Here is a 12,114-nt window from a genome sequence, read left to right on the forward strand (position 1 = left end):
TATAGTAGTTTGACGATAGAAATTAAATTAATTTACTTATATATAAATCACCTACGTAGGATTTACCAAAATTAATCTTTTTAAGAAGCTATTGTTGTTATAAAATCATAAAATAGATTTCATTTACAAAGTAGAAAAACTCATTTTAACTTCAACTTTACACGTAAAAATTACGAAGATTTGCTCAATATTCCAGATTTTTCTTATTTATAATCAATTTTTATTTTTATTTAATTAAGTAAGTATCGTAATTAATAAAATATTAGCGTGTAATTAAAGCTACGAGCCTCTGATCGGTAACGTTTCTACCATAAGGACATAGTAAGATGTTTTGTTTTTGACTATGAGTGACGTCAAATAAGCAACCAATGAGAAGCGTTTCTTCTCTATGAGGCAACCTGATAATCTAAGACCTTGTTTTACCCCAGAAACTCTGGATTTCTGATTGATGTGGAGAAGTAGAGAAAGAGGTATAAATTTGTATTAAGTGAATGGAAACTTTTCGAAAGTCGTGTGATAAACTTTAGTCAATATTGCCCGATGTTGTTTAAAAAATTTATTGAAGAAAACTACAAGTTTTGTAAGTTTTCGCAATGATAGGTAAAAAAACATCATCTATTTGACATATTCTGTTCTTGTGATTTTTATCATCTTTTAATAAAGATTTTTACTACCCATATGGTAGTAAAAATTTGAACATTATTACTTCATTACAGACACTCACTCTGGTATTTTAAAACAAAAAGTATTCACATTCTAGGTTTTTCCCATGTCAGGAAAAATTTTGTGTTTATTAAGATCATCTGCCGGCAAAGAATAACTTTCGGAGAAGCAGTCTCACCTAGCAGTATCTCTGACTCACAGAGATATCAGCAATGCTATTGCAAAATAAAATGCAAGTGTCGCTCGCTGATAAATAGTTCAAAATGCCATACTAGTTTGTTTTTTAAACTCTTTCCGCCCTGTGGGCCTTTTCCTTTTGTAAGTCTATTATGGATTCGGCCAGCCTACAATGAGGAAGCCGGGTGATGAGGGACAGGGCCTGACATATCTGGGCGGACTACCTATCAAAAAATTCCTGGTGATTATTCAACCCATCCGTATTCGATCCCAGGTCCCCCAGAGCGGTAGGTTGCCACCTTGACTGCTCGGCCATCCGGCCTAAGCCATACTAGTTTCAGTTGCAACAATAGATCTAAATAATTTTTAAAATGTTCAAAATAAAAACTTTTTAAGCTAAATTGGTATTATATAATCTTGCGTATCGATAGTTGCATGACAGCGTTACTAATGAGAATGTCCGGGAAAAGTGATACAATACGGTAAATATTCTGCGCATTCACAATGTATCCCGAATGAAACTGGGAATTTACGTTAATGGTCAGTCGATAACTTTCTTGCCCTACAATGTTGAATGTGCCTTTAACGTTATAAACCAGCTTTTAACACCATCGGTTATCTTGTCGTCTCGTATCAGCTAGTTGGGGCAAAAACTGTACGCCAGGGGTGGCCAACAGTTTTTGCCCCCGGGCCGAATTGGAAAGAAAAGTTTTTTCACGGGCCGAACCAGAGGCTGCCCTAGGAAGATTTTGAGCGAGATCTCATTGTGGTATCACCCCGTAGAGACTAAATTGTGCATAGAGATTACAGATACATTTTTCACATTACCATGCTTTATCAACGTTCTACGCTGTACTTAAGAGATTTGTAATGGAGCGTTAACTCTAAATGCACACTGAGTTGTTGACCTTTTTTTTAGGCGTCATACTTTTTCATCGAGCTATTCGGACTTGAATAGCTAATATTAAAAGATTAATCGCGGGCCACATAAATTCATTAGACGGGCCGAATCTGGCCCACGGGCGATGTTATATCGCCTCGTGGTAAAATGTGACGTAATTGTCATGTAGTAGTAGTTGTATGCGTTTATAATGGTCGTTATGGCAGGGAATAATGACTTCCGGGAGGTCTCTTAAGGGTAACTGACACTATTCAGGCGTTTCAGACATGGAGAAAACCCAGAAAACTCCATGTGGCCAGCCCGTCCTGGCAAGGCGCGAACCCATGACCACCAGTGTTCAGGGAACAGAGCCGCTTGGCCACTGGTAGTCCAACCATCAGTATTAGTCTAGTATGTCTCCATCTGAGAAAAATCTAATCACTATGGTAGACTGTCTCTACATTAACATTTTTTTTACAAAAAATACAAAAGAAAAAAAACGTCAAAAATACATCAAATCAGAGGAAACTAGCAAGCTATATTAAAATATCATTGAATGGCAAGTCAATGTGCATATTTTTCTCCCCAACACGCACAATTTTACACCAATATAATAAATTTTTATTTTTGTTTAATTTTTTCTTTTTTTAAATAAAAATAACGGCCGATAGTGTNTTTTTTTTCAATTTTATAAGTTTATCTGTAATATAAACTTTTTTAGAGTTCAATTAATATATTTTATTTATCTATATTTTGAATTTCTGAATTTAGTTTATTCCAAAGTTCTATAGATATATAGAAGATTGACTTCCTGAGTGCAGAACAGTAATGGATTAGAAGTAACATGTTCTTTTAAAACTGTGTTCATAGTTCTCATATGATATATCTATAATATATAGTATTTCTGAAGAGTTCTCAGGCCTATACCTGTGCAGAAAGCATTCTATTAGTTACACTGTACAGTTTCTGGATGTTTAAAATAGTTTGTTCCTATTGTAAATTTATTTTATTATTTTTAACAGATGCTTTAGTGTCATGTATAAATTAATGTACATTATAAAAACGTCTTAATACATCCTATACATTGTAAGTTCACTATTAACTAATATATGGTTTTAAAACATGCACAAATTAATAGAATTTTGGAAATAATGGATGCTTCTTCCCTTATTAGTCCATTAAATCAAGGGCCTGCTGTATTCCATGATATCATTCATAATCTTGATTTAATGATATAAATCCATTTCTAAAATTTAAAGCAAAATTGTTATTTTTTATTTAAAGCAAATAAACTTTTGAGTAGATTAAAAATAGCTTATCAGGATGACAATTTAATTTTAATACAGTACTCCCAATAAGACCAAGACACATATGCAACATCAGCTTTTTTGCCTGATAAGAATAAAACCAGTGTTTATATTTGTTTATCATACTGTCAACATCGATAAACTCGTTATGTTAAATGAAATGGAATGTAGTGAGTGTGGTTTAAAATAGTCACAGACAAGGTTTAAATAGGTGCATTAAGATAAGTAAGCACATAAAGAACAACAACAGCAGTGACAATATTAAAGTACTGTATTTAAGTGCAGGTTGTGTTTACCTACTTCACAAAAAAGTTTTTTAATGTTGATGCTCCTAATATCAGTACATATTGTTCTATCAGAGACAGTATACTTAGCACATATAATTAAAATACAGGTATATATACAGTACTGTATATTATTTATCTTTTTGCCTGTAAAAATCTCAATTGAATTCTAAATAGCAAACAGATTGGATGGACACTAAATGGCACACAAAAATTACGGCAAAACGTAAATACTGATACATTGATTAATTATTAATTCATCAAAAAACGATGCGGGTAGAAGAACGACAAAGAAAAATGAAACTTGTTATGAACGGAAGGGTGGACGAAGGTCGGTTTAGGCAGAGTTTGAATGTCGAGTTACGAAGGCGGTTTTGCTAGCCATTTCCAGGGGTGGGAAATGTGTTCAATATTCTAGCATTTATAATAATTATGATATAATGACTAACAAAAATCGATGTAGGGATTTGTCTGCTTTGTAGTTATCGAATAGGTATAAGTTTTCAAACATTTTGTGCTTTTTTTCAATAAATGATTTATAAAGAAAATTACATTATTAAAAATTAGATGTAATTTTCATCTAAGCCTCCACAAAGCTATTAAGATCATGAATGCCAGAATACCGAATATCTTCTCACACTTCAAAGTGGCTGGCAAATCTCCCTCGTAACACGATCTTTGAACTTTCACCGCAATAAACGCAGTTGTAACAATTTTAAGTTTCTTTTTCGTTACTACTGTACTATGGTTCTTGCTGAATGAATGAATAACTCAGGAAAAGTTTATGGTTTTTTTGCTACCGTAAGCTTAATTCCAACAATAAGACAGAAGTTCAATAACATTAATATGTATGACGTAAATTATGATTGACAACTTGACCAGATTAAGCTTCTCTAACAGATAGAGTATTCTTAGGCTTTTTACAACCCGCCCTCTTCCCCCTTCCTATTTTCTGTATTTTTGACGCCTACGGTCAAAATTCATCTTCTGAAAGAGTATTTGAACCGATTCTTTGTTTTAGTTTAAAATATTTCGTATGTAATTAATTTTTTCAGAATATTGAAGCCGAGACTTTACGTTTTCGTAAGGTTGGTTATGGACGACGGCATCTGTTATTTAGAAGTAAATGTAATAGATGTCCTATTTGAAGGGTCTGGGGATAGTTAATACCCGTTAAGTAGAGCTGTCCGCTATTCGAGAGTGTCCGTTAATGGAAGTTTCACTGTATTATTTCTTGTTTACAGATCTGACAACTTTGGAATTGTAGAAGTTCGTAACCAGAAAATATTTCCAGAAGCATTTTTAGAGTGAGAAAATATCAACTTTTAAGTCGCCTTATATTTTATTTTCTTCATAATTCCACCTTATAATCTTATGAGTTAGAGCATTCCGTTTTAAACATTATCGGTTTTTTTTAAATGGAGAAATCATTTATAAATAAGATGTCTGTCTAAAAATTTAACTTATAGTAATTAGTAATTACGAATAAAGCATTCATAATTTGTAATTATGATCAGAATTACAAATTATGCAAAAAGAGTTTGGCGTCGTTTTCCGCAGCGGCATAATTTAGAACTAATGCTCGCTCAGGATCTAGAGTAGTGTTTCTCAACGGGGGTGATATCACCCCCATGTGGGCGTTTTTCCATGTTGAGGGAGCGATTAGTAACAATTTATATTTTGGGGTGCGAAAAACAATTTTCTGGGCAATATAGTAAAACATTATATTAAGAATAATTGGAGATNAAGACAAATTGATGAGATTTGAAAATTGCGTAAGTCGGGGTATTACTGTAATTTTACTTGTTTTTAACTAAAAATTTATTTTTAGTGTGTTAATATTTATACCGATCCCATTGGTTTTTAATAATTGAATTTATATTTATACTGTATATATTATTTGTTATGTTATTTATCTAATTCACAATCTTTCTGTGAAAATGTGATGCTAAAGATCTTTGAAAATCTTTAAGTTATCTTTTCTCATTTAAGACACTCATTTAAGTTATCTTTCAAAATATTTATTGCATAAATATACAATAAATCATAACCTGATTTTAATAATCAGATATATCTAAAAGCCAAATTATGTTGTTGAAAATAGTCCAAAAATCTGTATTTTATATGTTTGGATATTAAAATATATATGATTTAGTGTATATATGTTTATTTATATATATAATTTATGAAAAGATACCTTAAGTTGGAAAAGTAAATTTTGCTGTAGATCAAAAAAATAATAATTAAGGTCAAAATTGTTAGTTTTTAGGTTTTCATATGTTAGGTGTCAGTACAAAATTACAAAGTAACCAAGTTTCTTTATTTGAACATAATTATAATTAATTTTCATGCAAATTTGAAGAAAAACTTTAAAGCCATTTTCTAAGTTATGATTTTACAAACTAAACTTTCAAAATTCTGTATCTTGCTCAATTTTTAAACACTTGAACTATATTTCTTTTTAAATATGCCTCTTAGTCTGTGGAATAAGATACACTCAAAAAATGAAAATTGACTTTTCAAACTTAAGGTATCTGTTTTTATAGATTGCATAAAATACACAGGTTGTCTAAAAAGAAACCAAACTTTTGTTCTTGGAAAAAAAACTACAAGTAATATTTTTATAAATATGTTTATTTATTCAAAATAAGATCCATCTGCAGCAATACAATGTTTGGAATGAATAATTAGCATTTCAAAGGACTTTTACAGCTCCTGTTTTGATACATGGTTCAGTAATGTGGTCAGAGCAGTTTCAATCTCAGGAATGTTCTTGTAATGAGTCCCTTCATTGGAATTTTAAGTTCTGGAAATGAAATAGTCACAGGGATCCAGATCAGAAGAATATGGTGGATGGTCTGGGATTACAGTACCTTTTCAAGCCAAAAATTGACAAATGGCAGTGCTCTTGTGCAAGGGTGCATTGTCGTGCAGCAGTGTCCAGCTTCCTTGAGCATGATACTCAAACCATACACACAAAATTTGCCAAAGATGTTCGAAAATACCCAAATAATATTCTTCAGTAACTTTCTGGCCATTTGGGACAAATTCTTTGAGCATGATACTTTTGGAATCATAAAAACAGACGAGCATGGTCTTGACCTGTGATTTTTGGAAACAAAGTTTTTTGTGTGGGCTTGTCTGATGACTTCCACACAGAACTTTTTGTCAACAGATTGTATTGGTAGCACCATGTCTCATCACCTGTGGCAATATTTTTGAGAAAATTTGGATTGTGGGGAGCCATTTTGATGATGTCCTGTGCATGATGAATGCATGCCTGTTTTTGTTCCTTAGTGAATGAGTACGGAACAAAGTGGGAACAGACCTTACGTTTGTTCAATTGATTACATAAAATTATGTGGACAGAGTCCTTTGACATACCCAACTCCTCTGACAACATTCTACAGGTCACAATCAGATTATTTTTTAATATTTGTTGTACTTTATCAATGTTACTGTCCATAGTCTATGTCTTTGGATGAGCACTTTTCGGATCATTTTCAATTGATTTTTGGCCATCCTTGAATCAACTAAACCAGTTGTAAACTTGTGTTCAACTTAAGCAACCATTCCCATATAATTGTTTCAGTAACTTAAATGTTTTGCTAAAATGTTTTACGCAGAACTTAATGTTGGCACATTGCTCCATTACAATTTTCTGATGAGGGTCATGAAATAACCCTTATGTTTCATGCCACACAAAGGATTGTTATGAACTGATTGAAATGTAATTCCACACAATTGATAATATAATGTTCAAAATTTTGAATTTGACTGTTAATACTAGTTGCGTCATTTAGTTATATTTCTAGAACAAAAGTTTGGTTTCTTTTTAGACAATCCGTGTATATATATATTGTGCCAGAGTAAGATAAAGTCAACTGAGAAATATGAAAGAGCATGGATGTAAATGTTTTTAGTCATTGTAGTAGCAATTAATCTGTATGGTCTGGTAGCAAAAATTGGACAGATATTCAGCTAATACAACTGATAACACATCTATACAGTAAGAAGAAGCTGCAGTTTCAAGTCCCAGTCTAAATAATTTCTAGAATCTTTAAATTTATTTAAATAAAATTCAAAATTAACTTCTAATCATTAATCTTAGCACAAATTTCCAACTTAGCTACCTACTTTTAAGCCAAATTAAATATTAGATTGTTGATTATCTAATGATTAAGGAGTATTATTGTCATATATTAACTGCTTAGTATTTTAAAATTAATTAATTATTTATTTCTTTTTACAGAGTGATTAGTTCTTTAAAAATGTATTAAAAAATAATTATTGATAATTGAAAAATTTATGATCTTAAAATATAATTAATCTATAATTGAATTGTTCATCATTTATTTTATATCTATTTTTACATATTGATTTTGTTTTATTTTTAAGTAATCTTAGAATTGACTCACTATCACAAATGTTGAATATGTGCAATGTCAGGCATGGAGGAAAATATATTGTTGTAGATTCAGTATTTGGATTAATGGTAGCAGCAGTTCTTGAAAGACTTGGATCAGAAGGCAGTATTATTCAGTTATATCTTGAACCTGGTCCAGTTAGGTAGGAAAATAATTTATCATTTTCTATATAATCATATTTAAGGTTGTTAATTAAAATATTTTTTTACTTTTATATTTAAATACTAGTTCATACAGACAAGCAGTTAATGCTCTTAATATTCCATCTGAAATACTTGAGAAACTGTTATTTGGTTTACGTTTAAATGAAGCTATGAATGAGAATTTGAATCCAGTAGAATGGATTGAAACAGAAGTCAAGGAAAGTTGTGAGAAAAATACTAATATTCCAATGGAAGATAACAGAACAGAATCGTTTGAAAAAGAATATTTAATAAAGGTTAGATAACTTCTTTATATTAAAACAGTTACTTTCAAATTTTATATTTTACAATTAAACTATATTTTCTTCTGCTTAAATGTCTTTTTTAAATGTATAAATGAATTGAATATTTGAATATTTTAATTAATTAAACTAGCATATTTTTGCTTTTTGTTTTCTGAAATAATTATAATAATTATTTTTTAATCATCACTGTTCCTACAGTATGTTATAGTCATTATTTTATCAGCTAATATCATTTTCAAATAACAGTTGCCATATAACAGTTGATGAGGAAATTATTTGACATCTTAAAATGAAAATAAAAGGATGGTATTCAATTTTGATATAAGATATTTGTCTAGAACACAGGTTCTCAAACTTATTTTGACCACCGCCCACTTTGAGATTAAAAAAAAATCTAGTGCCCCCATATTTTTTAACTTACCTTTTTACATTACCATCTGTTGCATATTTTAAAAACAGTTATTGCAAATATAATATTTAAACATGCATTATTATATGGCTAGGATAGATAGGGTGTGACCCATATCCTATTTCTGAGATCAAAGAATGTTTCAATGAGAGGAAATAAAACTCATATTTAATCACTGAGCCTTCTACTGCTCCCCAGAAAGCCTTCAGTGTCCACAAGGGGGCATTATCACCCACTTTGAGAAAGGATGGTCTAGAATCTTCAAAATTTTTGTTTCTTGAATTTGTCAGTTATGTATCAGTACTATTATTGAAATAAATCTCATTTTTCTTATTTCATATTCCACTTCATATTTTACTCTATTTCCAAACATTAGCCAGAGCACAATTAATTAAAATTATTAAAATTCACCATTAAATACTTTTAAAAATTAAATATTTTAGACTGTATATAATTAGATGTAGAATGTGTAATTTATTAAAAATTTAAATAAATTCACATAGGAAAAAGAAAAAATGATAAGGAGAAACAAAAGACAAGAAGAACAAAAGAAAGCTAAAGCAATATTAAAGGAAAATAAAATGGATGGGTAAATATAACATTATGATTTTAAGTTTATTGAATTAATTTTTTTATAACAAATATTTATATTATAACAGTCTCTTAATAGCATGCAAACATCATCCTAAAAATATGCTATTGAAATTACTGGAATTTCTTTCTCCTTCAAGTCCATTTGCAGTATTTTGTAATTATCAAACTCCATTAGTTGAGTGCTATAGTGAATTGAAAGAAAAAGGAAATGCAATATTAATGAATCTTACTGAAAGTTGGTTAAGGAATTATCAGGTAAATTTCTTAAAATTTGTTTTAAACATATAAATAGTGAAATGTAAATTTTTTGTTATGATAATATGAAATAATTATCATACTAAAATTTTACTGTTTATGAAAATTTTCAAATTATTGTATAAATGGTTCATTCAGTATGAACTTGAAAATATAACTATTACATAACCATAATTTTTAGTTTCATAAAAAGATTTGGCTTAAAATGAATAGATTGTTAATATAAAAATCTATATGAGTTTCATTTTAAAATTGTATCAGTATTACTTATATTGAATCGTGATATGAAGTAAAAATAATCATCATTTTTAATTCTAAAAACATCAATTTTTTTGCTTTAAAAATTACAAAATGGTTATTAGAAAGCAAATATTTTGTCTGTATAAATTAGTGAAAGAAATTGTACTAATTTTTAAAAAGTAGAAACATTTCTTTACAATTTAACATTATTATATCTTTTGACTGATCTTGATCTTTAGAATTAAATGCATTTTTGGCCAGATGGTCACATGACAAGGTGTCATTGTACTGTAATGGAATCCAGGTTCAAATATGACGCATGTCCCATAATTTATCACAAGTAGTACTGGAAAGGGTATTGTTCTCCATTACATTGCTCACTAATTCTAGTGAGTCAGGTGTACATTGAGTATAATGAGCAAAATTGTGACTGGGGTCACATAGTCTTAAATATATTGGTGCATCATGTTTACAATTCAGTCATATAAAGTTTCTAATAACATTGTATACTGTAAACATTGTAACTGAATAAAATGTATAATGGAACAAAATGAAATTAATAATTTAACAATAAATGATATTTGTAAATATGTATTTATTTAATTTTGAAGAAAGTCAAAAATTGGTAAAAAAATTTTAAACATTTTAGAAAATTCAACTGTGTGAAGATTATTATTTGATTTGTTTCTTTATCAAAAGTATATTTTAAATGCAAACTTAAAACATTTTTTAACTACAAATAACAAATTCTGTAGTCCTCAAATAACTATTATAATAATCAATAACTCAAATGATATTTTATAATAATGTTTATTAAGATTAATTTAGTTCCAATATATTACAACTTTTTTTGCTATGTGTATTTGAAATGAAACATGTAATTAAGGTGCTAACTTAAACAGTGAAACATAAGTTCACAATTTAGCTTTTGATTAAAATTACATATACAATTTCATATTTAATAAAATATTTTATTTTGTAATCTATTGATATTATACATTAAAAAATCAAATAATTGAATCTTAAGAAACTTAGATCATAAAATCAGTGATCACAAAGTACAGGATGTAAACAAAAACAGTACACCAGGGTATATCTTACTTCTGCTTTGTATTAGCTAGATACAAGTGCGTAAGAGTATAGTTAATCAGTAATGGACTATTTGATGGCATAATTGCCATGCAAACGTAGTTTCCTTTTCTCATGGGGACCCCATAAGATGATGATATATTGATTTGAATTGTTCTAATTAGTTTATGATAAAATTTTTACATATTCATATTTTATTATCTCATGTTCTGTAATTGAAATTACATTTGACAAATACAGTAAGTAAAATACAAGGTGTACAAAAATTATCTGTACAACTTCTGTCTTTTATAATAGACAAGTGTAAAAATTCCCATGTTCTGTTATTTTGCAGAGAAATTTATTAAGTTTTTCTATATAAAGTTTTTTGTTAGTACGAAGTTTATTCATTTGTTTTGTTTTGTTTGGATTGGTTATGGAGGTGTAATTCATTGGCTGAGTATATCTTCTGATATCACATACTGTGGTTTCTTCCTTTGGGGATTTATCAAAGATCTTGTGACAATATGTAGGTGACAAGTATTGTTGATTTAAAAAAATAATTACAGCTGCTATTGGATAAATTGATATGGAAATACTGCAACATATATGGAAGCATTTGGAGTATAAGGTGGATGCTTTGCAACACGTTAATGGTGTATGTATCAAATATTTGTAACATTGTTATTTTAACAAAAGAAACTTTGAAAAATACATATTCTAAAATTCTTGTTCGATGATCCTATATGTGCCATCATAAATTTCATTAAGGGATAATTGTACAGGTAATTTTCAGACTTGTACAATTTCCTGTGTTATCTACAAGTATGTAATTCATTTTTCAAATTTGTGTAAAAATCATTGAAATAGTCATCATCAAAATTTGCTACTTTTCTAATGTTATTCTGAGTGATATTTTTAAAATTTTTCAGAATATAATATTCCAATTCTATAATGTCAAAATATTACACTTTTGACTTCTGAATTATTTGAAAATTATATAAATATTTCAAGCATTTAGATAATAAATAAACTTGATGTGTTTTTCTGAAAATTGTAAAACTTTGATGATAAAATATATATATATATATATATATATTTTTTTTTCTTATTTTTATATAGGTTCTTCCAGAAAGAACTCATCCTGATGTTTCTATTAGCGGAAGTGGTGGTTATCTGTTAACTGGAATTAAAATTATTCCTACAACATAAATGAATTTTGTTAAGTCTGTTGCCTATTTTATAAATCATTGTTTATAGGAAGATAAATTGTCTACAGTTTATAATTAAAACTGTATATTTTTAAAATTTTTTCTTCTTGGATTATTTCATGCAATAATTTCAACAAAAGAAAAAAACTTT

General features: G+C 29.0%; 1 protein-coding gene across 1 annotated transcript in view; it reads left to right on the top strand.

The window, feature by feature from the left end:
- LOC111629214 (tRNA (adenine(58)-N(1))-methyltransferase non-catalytic subunit TRM6-like) overlaps nucleotides 1–12,113 on the top strand; it is a 26,451-nt gene extending 14,338 nt beyond the window's left edge. Inside the window, exons 5-9 of the mRNA XM_023373093.1 lie at nucleotides 7,710–7,880; nucleotides 7,967–8,177; nucleotides 9,099–9,184; nucleotides 9,255–9,444; nucleotides 11,875–12,113. Of these exons, the coding sequence (XP_023228861.1) occupies nucleotides 7,710–7,880; nucleotides 7,967–8,177; nucleotides 9,099–9,184; nucleotides 9,255–9,444; nucleotides 11,875–11,964 (748 nt within the window). The 3' untranslated portion in view covers nucleotides 11,965–12,113. The remainder of the gene's footprint in view (nucleotides 1–7,709; nucleotides 7,881–7,966; nucleotides 8,178–9,098; nucleotides 9,185–9,254; nucleotides 9,445–11,874) is intronic.
- The last annotated feature ends 1 nt before the right edge of the window (nucleotide 12,114 follows it).

The sequence above is a fragment of the Centruroides sculpturatus genome, unplaced genomic scaffold (genome assembly GCF_000671375.1).
Source record: "Centruroides sculpturatus isolate CEXI.00-Female unplaced genomic scaffold, Cexi_2.0 scaffold495, whole genome shotgun sequence".
Taxonomy (NCBI): Eukaryota; Metazoa; Arthropoda; class Arachnida; order Scorpiones; family Buthidae; genus Centruroides; species Centruroides sculpturatus.